The following is a 22,241-nucleotide window of genomic DNA, read 5'->3' as shown; positions in this document are numbered from 1 at the left end:
TCATGGATAGTCACTTAACTTCCCTGATCTTTATAGTTGTTTTTAAACTAGAGAAGCAGGCTCTCAGGGTTGCTCAGAGGGTCATATGAGAAGTTCCATCCTAGTGTCTTGTTAAATGTAAGGTATTAGGTGGATGTCATTCATTTCAACACCTCCTACCATGTACTGAATGGAGTTTACGCCTGTGCATTAATAAAGCTAGGCACTGGTCTCATTGAAAGGATTTTAGGTGTTCAGAGGCAGCTTGCTGGGAGTTTGAAAGATGGCAGGAGCACTACGGTACAATGGTCTGGGAAGAACTGGATAAAGACAGTCTGGATGTGGAGGTAATTCTGTAAAGACACTAAGTTAGGAAAATCCAAGACATGCTGAGGGGATGGCCAGTGGACACTATTGCAGAGGAAGGTAATTGGTAAACAATGGACTAAGATTTCCATGAAGACTCATAGAGAAGTAAAAAAAGATAGCTCTTTAAGGGGGTAGAAAGAGGAGGGGGTAGTTTGGGACTAGGACTTAACTAGCAAAAGTGTTTCAACAGAGTTAGACGTGAGGCCAGAGGTGGCAATGGGGAACCAAGAAGAGTTGCCCTTTCCCAGGCTGGTTATCGCTGTGCGCTTGCAAGCATAGGCCCAATAGGAGAGCGGAATACAGGGCAGGGCAGACTTGAAATGCTAGAGGTTCTGAGGAATGCTCCTAGACTGCAGGACATTATTGAAGGAGAATGTGAGCCAAGGTGTGAAAAACTAGGTACCTGTGACAGAGTTCTCTTTTCTGAACATTAGTGAACCAGGATAAAGTTGAACACTGGCTGGTAATATGCTTAATAGCTTGAGTCATGATCATTAGGCTCTTTAGAGGGTCACTTCCCTCGCTTTTATGGATGAGGCTAGATAAGTTGCTTATGATCCAAGAGCTGAGGGTGGAACCCAGATAACCCAACATAGGACTACATGTGGAAATATTTTCTAGACATGTTTTAAGTCAATGTACTTTCTGTAGGGGTAAGGCAAGATTGTAGACCCCAGTTATGTCATATGGCTATGGATCTACTACTCTCTTCTTTCAACAGAGCTCAGTTAGCCTTTCTAAGCCCTCATTTCTTCATCATATAAAATGTAGCATTATTGTGAGGGTTTGAAAGGAAAATATACATGAAGATATTTTGAAAACCTTGAAGTACCATGTGAGTATGACTTGTGTGATTTCTTAATGAGCCTGTTGATCTGTCACAGCCTCCACATGGCCCAATTGTCAGCCAAATGATCCTGATAAATACAGTCCTTGAGCCAACTTCCAAGGAACATGTGCACAAAAGGAGACAGATGAGGCATAAATGTATTTGGTTTTATCACTTGGCAGGGTTGGATGACAGGCTTGGGCGGGGGTGGCAAGAATGAGAGTGAGTCAAGATTGACATAAATGTAAGAAGCATATATGGTGGTGTTCTTAAACTTTGTGATTACATTGAAGTTTTAACTTATTAATATGATTGCTAATTCTTTGAGGAAATGGTTTGGAAGTGGGGGGGACAGTATCTCAGGTATCAGACCTGGATTCAAACTTAAGTGGTGACCATGGACAAATTAACCTCTCTGAACCTTAGTTTTTTCATTGATTAGAATGGAAGATCTAATACCTACCTACCTACCTCTTAGGGTCATTGTGAAAACTGAGTCTTTGGGAGTTAGGATGTATTCATCATTTATTGAAAGTTTCTTATAATGAGTACCTCTAAGTTTCCAAATGTTGCCAGTTAGATGCTTAAGTATTTGTTCATGTGCTTAAAAGTTATTCATAACTGTATTAGTCCTAGAGAATTGTCATGAGTACTTACAGGAACCAAATCTGCGGGAACCAAATCCGAATTAAGAAATGTACACTTGGCCTTTCATATCTATAGGTTCCACATCTTTGGATTCAATCAAACATAGATTGAAAATATTAAAAAATTGCATCTGTACCAAACTTGTACAGACTTTTTCTTGCCATTATTCCCTAAACAATATAGTATAACAATGACTTACACATGATTTACATTGTAGTTATTATAATTAATTTAGAGATGATTTAAAGTATATGGGAGGATCGTGTAGGTTTTGTGCAAATTTCATAGTGTTTTATATGAGGGACTTGAGCATCTGTGGATTTTAGTATCTGCAGAGGATGGGGGACTCCCGGAATACTGATGGACAACTATATTCCTTATATCCTTCGATTCAGAATAAAGAAAAGTAGGGGTAAGGTAAAGGAGAGATCATCTCATCTATTTGAAGTATCTTTCTTGAAGCTATAGGAGATGGAGGAAAAATAATAATCAGATTAATAGAAAATCATCATTATATACCTGATCATCTAGTTATAAAAGTTTCAAGTATATGTAGTTAGTTTTGAATAACTTATAGTTTAAAAAAAAAGACTACTCATAATTTCATAAATGCCTTTTTTCTTCAGTTTTTAACTTATTAGAGCTAGTGACTGGTCTTAAGTTGATAACTCTGAAATAGCATCTTGTATATTTCACCCATTCATTAACTGAGCAGCTACTAACAGCTTTGCCCTCTCTTGACACTGATGAAGGCTTATGAAATATTAATAAAATGTGGTAAGTACTTCTCAGGAACTTTTCTTAGAAAGCTAGCAGACCAGAATGTTGAAGGAATTACTTTTAATAATGCACATGTTTCTTTAACCTACCATTTCACCACTTCTGGGCCTATGTTAATCCTCAGTTTCAGTCAGAGTGACCTTCTCACAGGTCTCTTAAGCTCCGTTGCTTCTGCCTTTGTTCTCATGGCATTCCTCCTGTCTGAATACACTTCTACCCCTGGTTGCTTTTTCCTATTCTCTTCTCTAACATTTAACTGTGCCATGTAGTGTAATACTACAGTGTTCGTCTTGTGTTCAGTTTCATTTATAAAACTTTTATTCCCTGAATTATAAATTCCTTAAAAGTAGCCCAACTTGTTCTAGGAGGCCTTTATCGATTTTACCCCACACAGTGCTGGAGAAAGAATAGTATTTAAATGTGTTGTCTGGAGTCAGACAGACATGTATTTGCAGCTTTGCTCTGCCACTTACCAGCTGTGTAACTTTAGGCAAATAACTTCTCTGAGCTCTCTTCTTCATTTACAAAGTAGCAGTGATGCCTTGTAATAATATGTGCAATAACAATTTAATAAGTGCTCCATAAAGGTTAAATATTCCTATTGTTATTCTTTAACTCAACCATGGTTTATTGAGTACCTGCATATGTTAGACACAGTACTGAGTCCTGAGTCCTGGGAGCTGGTGTGGAACACACCAGATACCATCTCTGCCTTCATGGAGCTTTATGAACCAATAGAGAACATGACCAATAAATAATATATAATTATAAATATGATGAGCACCAAGAAGAAAAGAAGTAACCACAGGAGAATAATTGACAGAGGTCTTTTTATCTGGGGCATTAGGAAAGAACCATTAACCTGATATTTAAAGATGAACAGAATTTTGCGAGGAGGAGTATACCAGGCAGAGAGAACAGCATGTTTACAAGGCCCAGGACTAGAAAGAGCTTGGTGTACTCAAAGATTTGGAAAAAGGCCAATGTGTTTGTAGCAGAGGAAGTGAAGAAGCAAGTCCCCACACCCAGTGGGTGAGCAGCAAGCTTTATGTTTCTGGCAACTCAGTCAGCTGATGATTGGAACATATCTCTTCCTCACTTTCTTTTCTTTGAAATGGGACTAATATGTAAAAACGAAATGTTGAAGGTTTGGAAATGTAGTTCATTTACTGGGCATGATTAGAATGAGTTGTTCTATGAAAGTGAATTTTTCAAAAACTAAGCATGCCTCCACCTTTTTTAAAAAAAAATATTTTCAGTTGTAGATGGACACAATACCTTTATTTTATTTATTTGTTTTTATATGGTAGTGAGGATCGAACCCAGTACCTCACATGTGCTAGGTACTCTACCACTGAGCCACAACCCCAGCCCAGCCTGCCCTTGTTAAGTGCCCAAAATTTTGTTGTTTTAATGAAAAATTTTCTAAAATATTTCTTAGCTGCCTTAGTATGGTCCTGGATCATTAAGAAGAGATTAAATTATGCTCCATCATGACTCACATTATTTTAATGTGGTATGATATTTAATGCTCACAAAGCCATCCAGATAGATGGGGCTATTTTCTTCTGTTTTCAGTGGCCCATTTTTGTAAGCTTAGTGTGATTGTCTGCTTATTTAAGTTTACTTGTTTCGTTCTACAGAAACCATCTTGCAATGTCCTGCTCCTTCTTGCTGCAATCCATGTCTGTCTCTAGATACACCATTCCCAAAGTATGATTTGTTTCCTCAGTAAGCTAAGAAAGCAGATTTTTAACAAACTACAACTCTAGCAAGCTTAGTAAATTGAATTAGAGTGATGGTGTGCATCTCTTAGAGGTCAAATGCATAAGTTTATAATGCATAATAGTGCTTCATCAGAGGTCTCAATTGCTTCCTTTAGCAAGTGTCAGGGTTGCTAAGGTGTCCAGATAATGGGGTTGCTGTTGTAAATCGGGTATTGTGGAACCGGGAGCTGTTTGTTGTTCTTTAAAAAACAGATAAACAGCAGTGGAAAAACAAACCAAGCAACTAAATTATTGATGAGTCATAGAATTTTAAAGCTCAGAGGGACCAGAAAGATTGTTATTGCAGCCCCCTCCCTCATGTTGATGTTAGATTGCACTGCCTGAGTTCACACAGAGCTTTTGACAGAGCTGGAAATAAAATTCAGGCTGACTGATTATTAGCCCAGTGTTCTCCTCTGTATTATCCTACCTCTGAGAAAACACTAAATAATTGAATAGATTTGAAAACCTGTACTTTTTTATGTTTAGCTTTTTCATTTCTAAGAATAGTCTCCATGAGAACTGGAACATTTGTGATCTTATTTTTGGCTCATGTTTTATGATCCTAGCAGTGCCTTATTTAACAGAACTGTACTCTGTTAAGATTCTCTTCCTGCCTGCAAAAGCATCGCCCATGTTGCATTCCAGACATCTTCTACACATCACTGTGTCCTGTCCCTGTGTCCCCTACTAGGGGTTTGGAAGCCTGATCCTGAATTCCCAGTCTTCATAGAATCACCAGTACCTTCCTTGCCTTTGTATGCTGTTTGATTTGATTCTTATTATTTCCACTAGTGAAGGAGCATAATTCATTTTCACTGGATTCCCAAGAGAGAAAATGATGTGTGCCCAATCAGTTAATTACTGGACTAGGCTTTATGCTCTTTTTGTCTTTCCCCCAACTTGGTGGGCTCTTTTATAGATTAAATGTCTAGCATATACAACCTTAATGTTTAGACTTTTGCATAAGAGAAGAGTGTTTATAATAGTATAATCTCCATGTGCTCAGAGCAGCCATTATCACTGCCATTTCCCTGGTGCCTCAGGTAGGGTCCAGCACATGGTAGGTGCACAGGTATATAGTTGACCCTTTGTATCTGTGGGTCCTACATTTATGGATTCAACCAATTTTGAATTGCCAGTACTCAGGAAAAAAATTACATCTATACCAAACAGGTATAGACTTTTTTGTTCTCATTGTAACCTAAGCAACACAATACAATGACTACATATGTAGCACTTACATTGTATTAGGTATTGATAATTTAGAGATGATTTAAAGTATACAGGAGGGTGTGAGTAGATTCTGTGAAACACTGGGCCATTGGATACAAAGATATAAAGGACCTGAGCCATGTGGATTCAGAGAGGCTGCTCCTGACGGTGAGATGATAGGGTTTTCTGCAAGTGGCTTTTAACTTGTGACCTGCCATGGGAAAACTGATGCTCAGTTGTGCCAGTGTCAGTTCTTTCAGTATTTTGCTGTTGATCAAAATGTGCCACTAAAGACAGACACAAGTTTCTCATTACTGAGTTTTTTCCCAAGTACATTGACTCTTGGGTCCAACTCAAAGTTCTCCAACCTTATAGTAACAGTAATTTAATTAGGCATCTAGTTTAATTATAGGTGAAGACAAAGTTATTTCTGTGAAGAATGTTGTGATTTGTGACTTTTCTTCATTTCTGGACAGAACTAGACCATGATGACCAAACCGGACATTGTGTTAATTCAGTCTAAAGTTAAGATGGCAGGCAATTGGTGGGTAGGTGAATCCTGCATCATTTTTTCTACAGGTGGATTTACTTCAGAGAAGGAAGTACATACTGTCCCCTGCTTTCTAACATGAGTTCCTGAAAACCTGTTTGACAGTCAGATGGTGGCCATAAATATCAACCCAGAGCTCTCCTACTGAGGGCAAATAGATGACTGTTGGGGCCATAAGGGACCCTGGTAATCACCTTTCAACAGGTGCTGAATGAACGGGCTCTGAAAGTGACTATGAAAAGGTGAATCAGAGGATGATGAAGTTAGGATGTGGCATTAGAGAGTTGCCCTTGAATCAAGACAACTTATGTTCCTATGGCCCAGCATGACAGGGGGCTCTCTGACATCCTATAACCTTCTGGTTTATCTGTTAGCAAATCTAATATAAATAAGAAGAAACTAACTTGATCTACTTTTTTCTCATCCTTTCATATAAACTTTTTCATAATTTTTTTTCTTACTAAAATTAGCTTACAGTTTTATTTTTTAAGTGATTCCTGCTACCTGGGCATGGTGGTGCATGCCTGTAATCCCAGTGGCTCAGGAGACTGAGGCAGGAGGATCACAAGTTCAAAGCCAGCCTCAGCAACTTAGTGAGGCCCTAAGCAACTCAGTGAGATCCCATCTCAAAATAAAAAATAAAAAGGGCTGGGGATTTGGCTCAAAAGATTCCTGCTAATCGGGGGAGGTGAGCTAAGAGTAATTCACACACTGTCCAGAAAACTATAAAGAAGAATCCACCCCACCCCATAAATTCTCATTTAGAGATAGCTGTTGTTAATATTTTGAAGAGTAGCCCTCCAGATACCTTTTTAACCATAGACACACACATGATTTTACATGCTGTCCTATAACCTGATTTTTGCTTCATATGTTATATGTCTTTGCATGTTAGTAAATACCCAGAATGTTTTCAGTAGCACATTGTATACTGGCTTATGACATAACATTTGACAAATCTTACATTCTTCCCCTATAATATATGGATTTAGTAAAATCTCATGGGGTTGTTAGGTGGATAAGTGATAGTGTGTCAGATGACTGATGTAGAAGATGACACGGAGGAATGCTAAACTGTTATCTGCTAAACATCACATGTGACATTTTTTTAAAGGTGTGTCATTATCCCCTTATGATAAACTCCCAAGAGGGGGATTACTGAGTCACATGGCATGAACATCTTGGTCCTAGTTTGTGACACCAAACAGCTTTCCAGAAAAACTGTTTCAGTTTAGCTACTCCCACCCGCCATGCAGGAAGGTGCCCTGGTCTCACACCCTCCAGATACATTTTGTCAAACTTTTTAATCTTTGACGGTCTGAAAAGTGAAAATGTCATCACATTATTTTTCTTTGATAACAAGGGAGACTGAGTGGCTTTTCATATTTTATTGTCCATGTCTGTGTCCTTTTATAAGTTGCTTGTTCACGCCCTTTACCTATTTTCAAAGACCTGCTTTGTTTTGTTTTTTTAATTATTGATTTGAAAAAACTTTCAGTATTAACCTTTTGCTATGTGGCAAATAATTTTTTAAAAATTTCCCCTCTCTGGTGTGTTGCTATTTAATTTCTTAAAATAGTCAGAGAAAATCCTTTTATTATGGGTTCTGATTTTTTAAAATCATTTTTTGTAAAGGTCTTCTTGTTCTAAGATTATTAAAATATTCACTCATAGTACTAGTATTTTTATAATCTAATTTTTAACATTTAAATCTTTGCTCTATCTGGAATGTATTTGAGAGTGGGGTTAAGAAAGAAGTTAGGAATTTGGCTTTTTCCCCCACCAAATAGCCAATTTTTCCAACACTCCTTTACCACTATCTGGAAGTACTAGCTTTGTCATATGCTAAAAGAAATCTTGTTCTTTCCTGACTCTGTTTTGTTCCATTGATCTGTCTTGTCTATTACCATGCCAGTAACTGTGTCAGGAGATTAATAAATCTCTTGAGAAGCTGTAATAGTTTCATACTCATATGCTCCAGAAAGAATCAAACTGATGTTTTACCTAGCTGGTCTTCAACTTTTTGGTTTCTGAGCTTCCTATCCTAAAGTATCTTAAGTAATCTGAGTTACTATATTTGCTCTGTGGCCCCTCTGGATACTGAACTGTTAACCTGAAAAACAGCAAATTTGACTAGTTTCCTTTAATTTTGATCTAACTTTAGATCATATATGTGACTGACTGACCAGGTATGTTCTCTTTATGGTGGACAATCTACCTCTTCCGCATTCTACATTAGAGAAATAAGTTTTATTTCACCGGAAAGAAAACTTGCTTCAACTTCCTACACTCTCCATTTCAGTTGTCTTTTTAATAACAATGTTTGAGATACAGATGTTCTCTCTACCTTCTGCTTGCTGGACTCCCCTACTTCTACAGGTTTTTATTTGATTCAGTATTTTAATACTATGGAATAGTCATTGGTAATATTGGGTTAGAACTTTTGAGTTTTCCCCTCCTAAAGAGATTATTCTGCATTTGAGTTTTTTCTAGCCACAAAGCTTATACTCTGCTCATATGTCTTTTGTTCTTCTTACTTTGCCTTGATTAGAACAATTGAACCAGTTGGTCAATTGTGTTCAGCTCTGTGTACTGCTGTAAACTGGCCCTGTCTGAGTAAGTGATCCTGAGGCCTCATCTCAGCTTTCTTTGGATCTTTGAAGCAGAAGTACTATTTCTAAAGTGCCAAACATATTTCCTTTTTTCTATTTTTATTTTCCTTCTATTTCAACCTTAACTTCTTTTATTCTTCTCTTGAAATTTTTATTTTAACAACTACTTAATAGCATCTACTGTATACTTAAAACTTTGCTGGTTGGCAATATTTTAGTAAAATTTTATGTTACCCTTTGAAATTTTCTAAAATACTTGCATATATGTTCCTGTTCTACCTGAACAACTACCTTCTACCACCATCTGCTCCCACCTCTGTAAGCTCTGCTAGAGTCTCAGTATGTAGACCTTATTTCTTCATACTCAAATGTTTGCATTTCTCTTCTGTATAGTCTACCCCTGGCCAATACCTCTAGACACCCTTGTGTTTAAGAAATCTTTGCCAGTTTTTTATTATATAGAGTTGACGGTAACTATGGTGGAAAGGAGAGGAATAAAGTCATCACTGTATGGGTGAACACCCAAGACACGTAATAGCATTTAACAGTGTTTTGACTGGCTCAGAGGGCAAAGAAATAAACCCTATTCTGCCATTTTTTACTGATACCATGGTAACTATGGTAGAAGGAAGATTATACACAGATCAATAATGTTGACATCAGGGATTTGTGAATACCGTAGACTTTTATGGAGATGTTTGTGGAGCACTTAAAATGTTTAAGACCTTGTGCTGGACCTGATGGCTATACCACATTATGATGTCTGCCAGTAAGAATTCATAGCATAGGGCTGAGAATGTAGCCCAGTGGTGAGCAATTGCCTAGCATGTTCAAGGGCCTGGATTCAATCCCAGCTCTTGGGGAAAAATGCTGGAGAATAATAACCTGGGAAGAGGGGATCACTTTGAGCTGTGATAATTCAGGACTAGAATGGTTGGTTTTACAGAAAGATTGGACCGTCAGGTCTTTTGCACTGGTGTAGGCCCTCCATCATGGCTTCAAGAAGAAACACCCAACGTGCAATTCTGAGGAACAATGGACAAATTCAAAAGAATAGAACTTTTCTTTTTTGGAACCTGCATTTTCTAAAGATTTCACTGGGTATAGAATTCAGAATGTACAGTTTTTGCCAGTTTTTTAAAGATGCTGCTCCAATGTCTTCTGTTTGTGTTTGAGGCAGTGTCTTACTATGTTGCCTCTGCTGGTCTTGAATTTGTAGGCTGTAGCAGTCCTCCTATCTTGGCCTCTCAAGCAGCTGGGAGGACAAGTGCTCAACACCAGACCCAGCTCTGCATTCTCTTCTGACTTTCATTGTTTCTGAGGAAAAGTTCACTGTATGTGAACATTTTCCAGATGTTTGGGGGATTTTTATCTATCACTGGATTCACACAGTTTGAAATATGATGAGCCTGTTCATCATGTTGCTTGAGCCTGGGATTTGTGAGCTTCTTGAATCTCTGGCTTTATACTTTTCATCAAATTTGGGGAAGTTTTGGCTACTATTTCTTCATTTTTTCTGTCCCTGCTTCCCCAGTCTCCTACAATTTGTGTGTGTGTGTGTGTGTGTGTATATTAGTTTGAAGTTTTTATACAGCTCAATGATACTGTTTATTTTTTCTCTTTTTTTGTTTCACTTTGGATAGTTTTTATTGGTATTCTTCAAGTTCCTAATCCATTCTGCATTGTCTAATCTGCTGATCCTATCCCAATGTATTTTTCATCTCAGACATTGTAATGCTCATTCTACAAGTCCAATGTGGGTCCTTTTTCATATCTTTATTTAACAAGCTCTATGTTGTCTAATTTTTGAACATATGGAGTATAGTTATAACTATATTGATGTTCTTGCCTCCTAGTTCTATTATTTGTGTTATTTTTGAGTCAGTTTGATAGATTTGTTTTTCTTTATTGTGAGTCCTGTTTTCTTGTTCCATGCATACTGGGTGATTTATTTAATGTTGGGTATTGTGAATTTTATCTTGTTGAGTGCTAGATATTTTAGTACTCTTATAAATATTCCTGAACTTTGTTCTGGAATGCAGTTATGTTACTTGGAAACAGTTTGATTCTTTTTGGTCTTGCTTTTAAGCTTTTTAAAGCAGGACCAGAACAGCGTTTAGTCTAGAATTAATTTTTCTTTACTTTAGGGTAAACATTTTTGAGTACTCTACTCAATTCCCTTGAAACATGAAGTTTTTCTACTGTGCTTGTTGGGAACAGGAATCACTGTGGTCCCTTGTGAGACCACACATCCTGTCAGGTGATTCTTTCTCAGGCCTCAGGTAGTTTCCTCACATGCATGTACTCACAGTACTCAGCAGGATACTTGGTTAAATGGTTGGGAATCCCCCTGTCTCAGTCAGTTTTCTGTTGCTAAAATGGAAAACTGGGTAATTACAAAGACTGAAGATCGAGGTTTATTTAGCTCACAGTTGTTGGCTGGGAAGTCCAAGAGCATGGCCCCAGCATCTGGTGAGGGCCTTCTTGCTGCTTCATAATGCAGCATAGGGCATCGCAGGGTGAAATAGAGCAAGTGTGCTAGCTCTCAATCTCTGTTCTTCTTCTTCTAAAGCCACTAATGCCATCTTGGGGTTTCATCCTCAGTTTCTAATATAGGTCTCTGTACCTCCCAAAGACCCCATCTCCAAATGTCATATGAATTTGGGGATTAAGTTTCCAATACACGAACTCTTGGGGAACACATTCAATCCATAGCACCCCCTCTTTCTTTGCAACTCTCTTCTCTAGTCTTCTATCTGGTGAACGCTGACCTCTTTGGCTTCCCCACACTAGTTTTATTTCACCAGTTTAGGGAGACCTCTGTGCTCTGCCTAGATTTCTCTTCCCTGCACTGTGGCCTGGAAAATCTCTGCAGATAGTAAGCTGGGGCCGTTCTAAGATCCTCTTATGTTTGTTTCCTATCTTCTAGGGATCATTGTCCTTCACTGCTTCTTGTCCAGTGTCTTGAAAACTTGTTTCATGTATTTTGTACTTTTTATTTTTCTTTTAAGTACATGGAGGGGAGTGTTGGGGATTGAATCCAGGGGTACTCTGAGCTATATTTTCAACCCTTTTTATTATTTTTTCAAAAATTTGCAACAGGGTCTCACTAAGTTGCTAAGACTGGCCTTGAACTCGCAATCGTCCTGCCTCAGCCTCTCACATAGCTGGGATTAAAGGTATACACCACTGCACGCGGCTTCTATTCTCTGTGTTCTCTTGTTTCAGGTAGGAGAGTAAATTTGATCCCTGCTGCTCCCTCTTGACCAGAAGCAAAATTCCTCTCAGAATGGAATTTTTAAATTTCATACTGATTTCTGTCATGGGGAAGTTAACTGGGTCTGGCTGTATTTTTTCACTTCATCTTCCTTTTCAGGACTTTCCAAATGGTTCTTAAAGAAAATGGATTCAATATTTGTTGAGCGCCTGTGGCATATGAGGCTATAAGTTACTGCAAAAATGTATAGGCTCAATCCCTGAACCAGATGAGCTTCAGATATAGTGAGGGGGTCATCTAGGGTTCTTGTTGCTATAATTAAAATACAGTTTTCAAAAGATGTAAAATGATGATAGAATGTAGAGTGACAAGTGCACATTGTGTTAAAATGATAAACAACTAGGGATCAGAACTGATGAACTTTCGCTGACACTAGTGCATTCTGTCTCCTAACCATAAAAATGTTGCCCACCCTTTCCTGAGTTCCTTCTCCTATCCAACAGATAGGATTGACTCTGTACTCTTAGTCCCACATCTCTCCTGGACATGTCTTCTTTCCACATGACCTTTTTCCACTTGAGCTTTGGTCATACTGTTCTGATTTCATTTTGTCTTTTACTTTCAGAAGTATAGGTGTATTAGAGATTGAAATATAACAAGTCAGTTACATTTACTCTAGGTAGATAAAAAAATTTTTAATGAGTTTGTACATTTTCAAAATCTAATGTTAATTGGTTAATGGGAGGAAATGGTATAGAAGGTCAAGGGTAGTCCGGCCTACATTTCTAGAGGGCCTCTTTGGATGATGAATGAGATCAGTTATTGTCTAAGTTGTTAAGGTGAGGCAGAGGATTGCTAGTGACATCTAGTACTAGTGCTTGTTCTATGATTGAAAGGTAGGAAAATTTGGGTGATCCAAGTGTGCACTGACACGGTCAGGTCTGTAGAGCATTGCCTGAGAAGTATAAGGTACAGGACTTCATTGACTCAAGACAGATTATATTGTGGACTGATCAAGATAACCAAGAGCTCAAGAACTACATATAATGGAATTTTTCATCCACCCTAGTCAGTTTTATGACCAGAACCCTCTGTGAAAAAATAACCTATGTTTACATGACTGGTAGAGCATGTGGTCTGTCTGGAGCTTGTGGTAGCTCTGAATATTCCTACTCTTCCTCAAGGAACTCATTGATGTAATGTCAGACACTGTTTTCTTGCTCAAGAGAACATGTGGTCTTGCTTTGTGTGAAATATCTTACAAAACACATTGCTGTGTCAGTGTGTAAGCTTTGGTTCCGGGAGTCTCTCACAGCCCTGCTCCTTAGATGCTTGGCAAGATTACATGTATGAATAGCCCTTCTGTCCTACAGAGACTATGAGAAGCTCTGCCTGAGCATTTGAGAGTTAACCAGCATTTATTTAGCAAGCCCTGTGTGAGGCACTCATGGTACTACTTGCAAAGATTGTATAAGAGGGTCTTTTGACCTCAAAGGCACTTCCCACCAGGAGAGAAATAGAGTAGGTGGACTCAGGAGGACCACAAGAGAAAATCAGAAGATAAGTAAAGCAGTTCGTATTTTGAGTTGTTTCTTTTCAGACTTCTCTGTTGGGATTGGTGGTTTGGGTGACCAAGTAACTGGCATCCCACCATTTATAGATGTATTCTGTTTTGAGATTTAGTTTGTGGTTTGGGAAGGATATATTATAAGCATTTTCAACAAATGCTTATTGAGTGTGCAGAGTACCCCTATGATAGGCATAGGGAGTACCAAGAAATATAAAGTTACATCCTCTGCTTATAATGAGCTCCTCATATTTGGGAGGCCTGGACATACTTAAGATTTAAAAACCTGAGACATAAATCTTAAGAAAAAACATATTCACCAACATTTAATAGAAATGTTTACTAAATTATTAATAGAAACAGGGTTTGGAGAGGGATCTTCACTTTTTGTTATATATGCTATATATAGTATATAATTTCTATATGGTGGCTATTTTTATCAAATGAAGCTATTGCTTTGTTGGAATTTTTATTTTTTTATAAGGTAAAAAGATATAGACTAGAAGACTATACATATCTGAAATATCTCTGAATGGTAGAACTATGAATAATGCTTCTTTTGTTATATGTCTGTGTTTTCTATAATGGATATGTATATTATTTTATTTATTTATTTATTTATTTGTTGTTGTATTTGGTACTGGGGATTGAACTCAGGGACTTCGACCATTGAACCATATCCCTAGCCTTATTTTGTATTTTATTTAGAGACAGGGTCTCACTGAGTTGCTTAGGGCCTTGCTTTTGCTGAGGCTGGCTTTGAACTTAGAATCCTCCTGCCCCAGCCTCCCTAGCCTCTGGGATTACAGGCATGTGCCACCATATTTGGCTACGTTATTTTATACATTTGAGAAAAAACTCAAAAACACCCCAACAATAATTATAATAGTATTTTAACATATGTACCATATTTTGAACAATACACTCTCTTTTTTGCCTCCTGACTCACACCACAGCTCTCGTAAGGTTTATTATTATTATTATTTTATTAATATTACTATTGAATAAAAATGAAACAAGGCCATTTGCTTTTGCCTCTTGTCATTTTGGTGTTAGACTGGAAGCAAAAGGAATACAGCTACTAACTATTCAGTTATACTGTGAAGATGGCCTAGAAAAATTGAAATTATGCTGATTGGGTTATAATTATGTCTGTCAATGTGGGCTCTGATCTCTTGTTTTAAAGCATCCTAAGAATACTTTGCCATATCTTTATATTTAGTTATGTTGGAGAAAGCAATTAGATTATCCCATTTCCCCATCTGGTGCAGTGAAGAAAACTCATCTGCTTGGCTTACTTTGTGTAAGAGAGAATTTAAATTTCCAAGTTACTTGTGATCCAGGTTAAATAATTAAATCCCATCTCTCCCAAATTTTGTTCTGGAAATCCATGTCTCCTTATAATTACGAACTTAATTACTCTGAACAGTGATAAAGTTCTGAATTATTTAAGGAAGTCAAAAATCGAAGGAGAGAGGATACCTTTCTAAAGGAATTTCATTTCTTTTTCCCCTTATAGCATGTGTTTGATGATCTCAGGGGCTCAGTATCCTTGTCCTGGGTTGGAGATAGCAGTGGGGTAAGTAACATTTTGATTCTATTTCAGTCTGGCAAAAAGATGTAGACTTGTGGGGCTTAACCACTAAGTATCATTACTTTCTGAAACTGCAAAGTGCAGGCTCAGAGAGTGCTATCACGGGACAGATTTTCGGGAAGCTGTAGTTGTTTTGGTTTTGCTTTAGAACTGGGACCATCTTAAGACTCCCTTTTTCCTTAGTAGGAGGATGGACTTTGGTGGCTCCTTAGCATGGAGGTGCAGGAAGAAGAAGAAAGGGAAAAGAATGCTGTGTGCTAAGAAGGGAAGCCCCTGTGTAGAAACAGAAAAGGGAACATTGCATATTGTGGCGTTTTCCCTCCAAACTGCATTTTCCCTGTGTCCTTTCCCACAGTTATGTTGAAGGACTGTGGCATCTGTGGGCCCGTGGTTGTTCAACTACATCCAGTCTCCCTGTGTCGACAAAAGGAGGCACTGCCAGGACTGGAGGAATGGAAGCACCTTCTCCCTCCTAGTGTGCAGCTGGTCTCCCATGAGGAGGATACCCTGAGGGGCCATGTCACATGCCTCCTGGTGTTCCAGTAGTGCATGTAGCATAACTTGGAGGCACATGATAGCCATATCAGAAGCCTAAAGAAATAAAATTGTGGTTTGAAAAGCAAGTTGTAGCTTAATTATTTTTTTAAACTTCCAGTAGAATTCCCTTCAACTTGTCTCAGTTTCTTCTAAGATTTGTTAGACCCTAATTTCCATGATTTATCCCTTTATCTAAGATAGGTATAGCTCCAAGTTTTCTTATTATATCACTTTTTGAGACTCCCTAGACTCCTGTACTAATCTATCCAGTATCTCTATCTTATGAATATTTTTGTAGAAAAATAGTTATTTATAAAAGGAATTTTATGGAGAACTAACAGCAGAAGAACATATATACATACATATATATATGTCTGTCTCACAGTTGTCTAACAACATCCATGGTATTGTAGCCTCTGTAGACATAATAAAAGAGATGATTCTTGCCTGAGAATGTCTTATGGATAATCTGGATACAAAGTAGTTAAATCCTTCCCTTATCATAATGTGTATTTGAATAGCTCTGCCTCACTGCTTCAAGTGTAAGCCAGGAGGATCATCCCAATGAAATGAGTGGAGGACTTCCCCAGTCATTGTAAGTCCTAGTGACTTGGTACTTCTTGGTTCTTGAATATGTTGGCATGTAGTCTGCTACACAATGGGACTTTCAGCAGCCTATCAGGTGTGGTTTAATCCCATCACATATCAGCATGTAATCCAAGTATCTTTCTTATTGACGAAATGCTTTTGTCTCTCTCCAGGTTATACTAGTCTTGACTACCTTCCATGTACCACTGGTAATTATTACTTCTGAACAGTCCAAGCTATATCGAAGGTGAGATGACCAGCACCTTAGGGGCATTTGACTAAGTAACACATTGAGAATGCAAGTTCCCTGTTCTGGACATCGTAGAGGCTAATGTTGATTTAGATCTTCTTTCCATCTTAATTTTTCACCAAACTGTCACACTCAGCCCACTTTTTAATGTCTACTTAGCAACCTAAAGAAGTATGAAAAGGGAACTAATGCTGCAGAGATGAGGTCACCTGACGTAGGGGTAGAACAATGAAGGAAGATGAAGGGTCTAAGGAGTGCATGTGAATGTTAATTTACATAGATATTTATTTGCAGGAGGTAGTACAGATTTTTATACATCTATTTATTATGAGTACAGAATGATTTTTTATATTCCTGAAATGAAAATTTTCATTGTACCTTCTAGACAATTTTTTTTTTTTTTATTGAACATTTTAAGGCCTAAAAGATTGTTCCTATATTAGATGGAGATTGTCAGGTAACTGTTTCTACATAAGAAGGAAGTTCTCAGGTCAAACCTACCAAAGTGCCTTGTAGAGTTCACACCAGTAATGACAACAGGAACCTGTGTTCTGATAACATTCACATCTTTTTTTTTTTTTTTTTTTTTTTTTTTTTTTTTTTTTTTGCGGTGCTGGGGATCGAACCTAGGGCTTTGTGCTTGCAAGGCAAGCACTCTACTGACTGAGCTATCTCCCCAGCCCAACATTCACATTTTAAGAGTTGTCTCCTCCAAGGTACAGAATGGTTAAATAATAGGTTCTTTCCTTAAAAGTAAGACTTAAGAGCAGAGTTAACTCCCTCAAATTTGTGTCAGTTTCATCCTCCCCACCCCTGCCCCTAGGGACCTAAAGAAGTCATGGCATCCCAGCAGGTGATGAAGAAACTACCCCAGGGACAGGGTGTTTTCTAGGGGCCATGTTGGTTTCTAAGGATTCTTTATTTGACTGTTGGTCTTGACCAGGTGGAAGGGAACCCATGATGAAGCTCTGAAGTAAACCAAACCAACCTCCTTTCCCCAGTAAGTGTGATCCTTGCCTGCTGGGTCTGGAGCCAGAGCTCTGTGCCCTTCAACACAGTAATGTTGGCCTCAAATTGGTAGGTGGACCTTTAGGCCAAGAAAGAGCTGCCATCTTGAATTACTGTAAGCTCCATGAAGGCAAGGCTCTGGACCACTTTGTGGTGCTCCACCATCTATCAAATGACTGACAGGTCAGCTGGCAACAAGTGTTAATAAATGAATGCCTTGGATTCTCTATAATCTTTAGACTAATAGTATATTTTTATTTGTTTGATGTAGAATTGACAATGTATTATGGAATCCTAGTGCTAGAAGGGGCTATAATAGGTGACATTGTTTATTCATTTAGAACAGTAGTTCAATCATTTCAGACAGATGAAATGTCTCCTGTTTGGGAAGGGAAAAATGTGTAACTTTAGTAACTCTTTCTAGTATTTAAGAATCCTTGCTGTTATAAAATTTCTCCTCATGTTATGGCTTTCCTTGCCAACTTATCTTTCATTATAAAAGCAAGATAATCATAATATAATATTTGGAAATTCTAACATCAAGAAAGAAATTCACCCAATGCTGAGTATAATCTTAGTTTATTTACAGTTAATTATCTTGATTTTCTTCTTTACTGTTACATCATTTGGCTATCTAGTCTTGGGAAGCAGTGTGGAAGCTGCCAAGTTTTGTTGGCAAGCAGGCCTGGGATTGAATCCCAGCACTGTCATTTGCAATCAAAATGAACTTGGGCAAGTCATTTTAACCTCCTAAGTCTTTTTTGTCCTATGTAAAAGGACAGTAATAATGCCCACCTCAGTGTGGCAAGGAATGCTTTGCAATGCCTGGCATGGAATAAGAGCTTGGTGCTGTTTGCTGCTACATGCCAGTGGCTATGGATGGCACATGACCAGCATGCACTGGCACTGCCGTACCAATTGTTAAAATGAACTGAAAGCCTTCCGTGCCAGTTGGTAAAAAGTGATTGCCCAAAATACCTCCACAGCTTCTACATATGCACAACTCTGCTCCAGCCCCTGCCACCGTGTAGATGTTACTAACACCTGGCCTTATGAGCTGCACCTGTTCTGTTAGTCAGTGCCCATACAGTCCCCTCTTCTAGTAAGCCCTCATTTTTTTGGATGGACATAATCTTCTTAATCTTTACTGCATTGGACAGTTACAGCTAGTTCTTTCACTGTAACTAATGTTACTGTGATTAATATCATACATATTTGTGTTATAGGGGATGCTCATTTCCAGTTCAATTTTTAGTAGCAAATGAACGCCTCCTCTCTGATTAATGGTTACATGATTTGAAGGGTTTTTTTAAAACTCTGCCCTCTCCAGGTTGAATGATCTTCCACACCTAATGCTTCAACCGCTTTTTTGCTTTTCTTCTCAATTCACTTCTTGTTCTCTACGTTGTTCTTTGATCATGCAGCTGGAATTGGATCTAACAGTTTCCTAAGACAGATCTATGAGAGTGAAAGCATTTTCATGAATTTTTTTCACCCATCCTTTTGCTTTTCAATATCGTGTCTACTTTAAGACAACCAAAACCAAAATAAGAATAGTCTTACTGTGTTATTGTTTAAATACTCACCCCCATCTGACTCAGCCATTTTTCATCATATATTTGTCTGTTCTTGTGAGAGCCCCTTTGCTAACATATAATTTACTAGAGAGCAGTTCCGTTTGTTTCTGACTCAGTATGATGTTACCAGAGTTCTTTATCTTCATGTTGCACAGCAATACTGTTGTGTTTTAACCAGAGTCACTTTGAATGTTAATTCTCTCTTCCCTCCAAGTAAGTGAAACCTGATTCCTGTCTACTTCCAGAGTTCAGGTGAATACTGTAAATATGCCTTGTTGCCTCTCCAACTGGGCTGACCTCCCTGGAAGTGAGTCACATTGTTGAACACATTAGCCATGGGGTCCTTGCTTCAGAAATGGAGAAAGGAGCCCGGTATGGTGGCATATGCCTGAAATCCCAGCGGTTCAGGATGCTGAGGCAGGAGAATCACAAGTTCAAAGCCAGCCTCAGCAACTTAGCAAGGTCCTGTCTCAAAATAAAAAGGGCTGGGGATGTGACTCAGTGGGTAAGCACCCCTGTGTTCAATCCCTGGTACCAAAAAATAATAATAATAAAGAAAGAAAGAAAACGGAAGGGGACAGTTTAATTAAAATGAGTTACAAGTTCTGAATATGCTATTGTTGCCAAATTAGAAAAAATAAAAAAAAAAGCCCACCAAATCTACTCTGAAGACTCTTCTAGTTTTCTGCATTGTTTATTAGATTACCTTTGTGTACTAAATCTTATACAGCCAAAGGTTTATTAGGAATGCAAATAAAATATAGCTAATTACATGCCACCTGCTGCATGTAGTAAAGTAGAAGGGTTTGCAAGAACAGAAGGAAGTCACCTGTTACCTGTGCAGTTAGAAGGAGTATACTTCTCTTTAGGCTTTGAAGAAGAATTGTTGAAGGATTTGGGAGCTAATAAAGTCCCAAGGGCATTAATGGTTAGATAAAATTGAGAGAATATTGTTAATACCTTTAATTGAAGGAAATCATGTTTAAGTTGTATAAATTTTGATTCTGTTAAGGAATATTTGTATAATAGCTTGTTAAGTACCTTTGTCTCTCACTTGCAAATATGAAGTTGAAAAATAAACCAGTATTCAGGTGATAATTTTTTATTTGTTTTGTTTTGCAACTAAAAGATATCCTGCATTTTTGCTTCATGGCCTCTTGAATCTAACTTTTCAGTGTGTGAGCTCCACTTAGCCATGCAAACATACACGTTCTACATCAAAATTCTGTACCTAATTAACACAAAACTACTGGATTATTTTATTTCTGGTTTTCATTTTCTCTTGAGAGTTACTTAAATTTTGGAAATTAATCTGGGAATCTCTAAGATTTCATATCAAAGTTTATTCTGTGGTCAATATAAGTTTTTCAGGATGTGCTTCAGATTAAAAAAAAAAAAAAAAGATAGCTTAAGTATATAGCAGGCAGAAAACTGCTATTTCAGTTAGCCAGCTTCATTAAACCATCTTGCATGCAGCCTTTTTTTTGTGTGTGTGTGTGTGTGTGTGTGTGTGTGTGTGTGTGTGTGTGTTGCTGGGAATTGAACCCAGGGCCTCACACATGCTAGGCAAGCAGGCAAGTGCTCTGTTACTGAACTGCAACCCCAGCCCAACATGCAGCCTTTTTAATGATATGCTCAGGTCAGTTTCACTGCAGTAGATTATTAACAATGACTGCATATTTCAGTTACAGCTAACATAAATTCCATTTACAAAATTTCTTTTACTGTTTGTTTTAAAAGAAAAAGTTCACTTGAATGCATGATGATGGCGATTCACCTTTGATGCATCTTTGTTTTATACTGTTAGAATTATCTTGTCAAAGCAAAATAAGAAACCCACCAAATACTCATATTCCTTCTGATTAAAAGTTCTATGATTTTATTTGTAATTCTGCTTATTTTTCCACTTGTATTTTCAGAATTTCTACAGAAAATATGAATTTTCTAGTAATGATAAAACACAACAAAATACTTAAAATTCAAGGTAGCATCAGACAGAAAACAAAGTGACTGAAAGTAGTGGTTATTAAGGTTAGTGTGGGTTCAAATTCTGCCATGTTACCTGGCAGCTACTTCAAGTCTAGGATTCCTTTGGCACACTTTAATAAGCTGCATTTTCCCTATTGCTCTTTTGACTGGAGGTCTCAATTGAGCTAGTTCTTATTATTTATGATAGTTATTATGTTCTGTAAAGTTGCCACAAACACGGAATTAGTGAACCTGAACCATTGCTTATAGAGAAAATAAAGGGTTAGTTTTTTGCAAATCTCTGGTCACATTTGTCAACCGATCAATACATAACCTTGTTTTATGTGTGTTTCTGTCTAAAGATACTTTATTTAGTAGATATTGTTGCTTCATTAAAATTGAGTTCTTGGCCAAAAGCTCTATAACGCTCGCCCAGATGAAGCTTGTTTAACTCACGTTTCCTCCATGAGGTACCAAAGTCTTTGTGCTTAGGAACACAAACCATATCACCACTACATGTGGAGGCTATTTTAAACAGCAAAATCCTTGGGAAAAAAAAAAACCTACAAAAATGCAAAAATATGACACTAAATGGTCCATGAATAGGATACTTGTTTGCACTATAAAAGCTGAGACAAGAAGGCAGAGCATCATCTTGTTTGACCTCAGCTGGGAATGTACGTTCTATGCGACTCAAATCCTTGGTTGCCTTGCCAGTGTCTCCAAATGATTGTGAAAACACCATGAGCATTGAATTTGGGGTTACAAATAAATTTAAGTGTGTAGGCAAATTTGCAAATACAGAACGTGTGAATGGGGATGAACTGTGTTAACTTTTCCAATTAGTGAAAACGATAATGCTGTAATTTGAGTTTGTTATCAACTTGGTTACTTTTATGTTGAATTCATAGTGAATAAGTATTCATGGCAAAATGAACAAAAGGAATAGAGAAAATGGGTAGAGTTTCCAGGTGCATGTTACAAACAGCCTAGATTGCTGTGAATGAAATTTTTTAAATGATTCTATTGAGGATGTAGACAAAAAGAGGGACAGTTGTAGAAAAGAACTTCTGTCTTAGCCAGTGTGTTTGTAATCCATGGCAAAATGTTGGTGATAATATAAATGCTAAAGGCTGCTATGATAAGGTTGCAGACAGAAAGGAGGCACATGTTATTAGGTAATGGAA

General features: G+C 37.8%; 1 protein-coding gene across 2 annotated transcripts in view; it reads left to right on the top strand.

The window, feature by feature from the left end:
• Positions 1 to 22,241, top strand: part of SORT1 (sortilin 1) — a 63,170-nt gene that overhangs the window by 7,806 nt on the left and 33,123 nt on the right. For both annotated transcript variants that reach the window (XM_079111487.1, XM_079111486.1), the window contains exons 2-3: positions 15,052 to 15,111; positions 16,425 to 16,498. In XM_079111487.1, coding sequence (XP_078967613.1) covers positions 15,052 to 15,111; positions 16,425 to 16,498 — 134 coding nt within the window. The remainder of the gene's footprint in view (positions 1 to 15,051; positions 15,112 to 16,424; positions 16,499 to 22,241) is intronic.

This window comes from Sciurus vulgaris (assembly GCF_902686455.1).
Source record: "Sciurus vulgaris genome assembly, chromosome: 1".
Taxonomy (NCBI): domain Eukaryota; kingdom Metazoa; phylum Chordata; class Mammalia; order Rodentia; family Sciuridae; genus Sciurus; species Sciurus vulgaris.
Note: the sequence above shows the minus strand (reverse complement) of the source record. Positions and strands in the feature narration are given on the sequence as shown.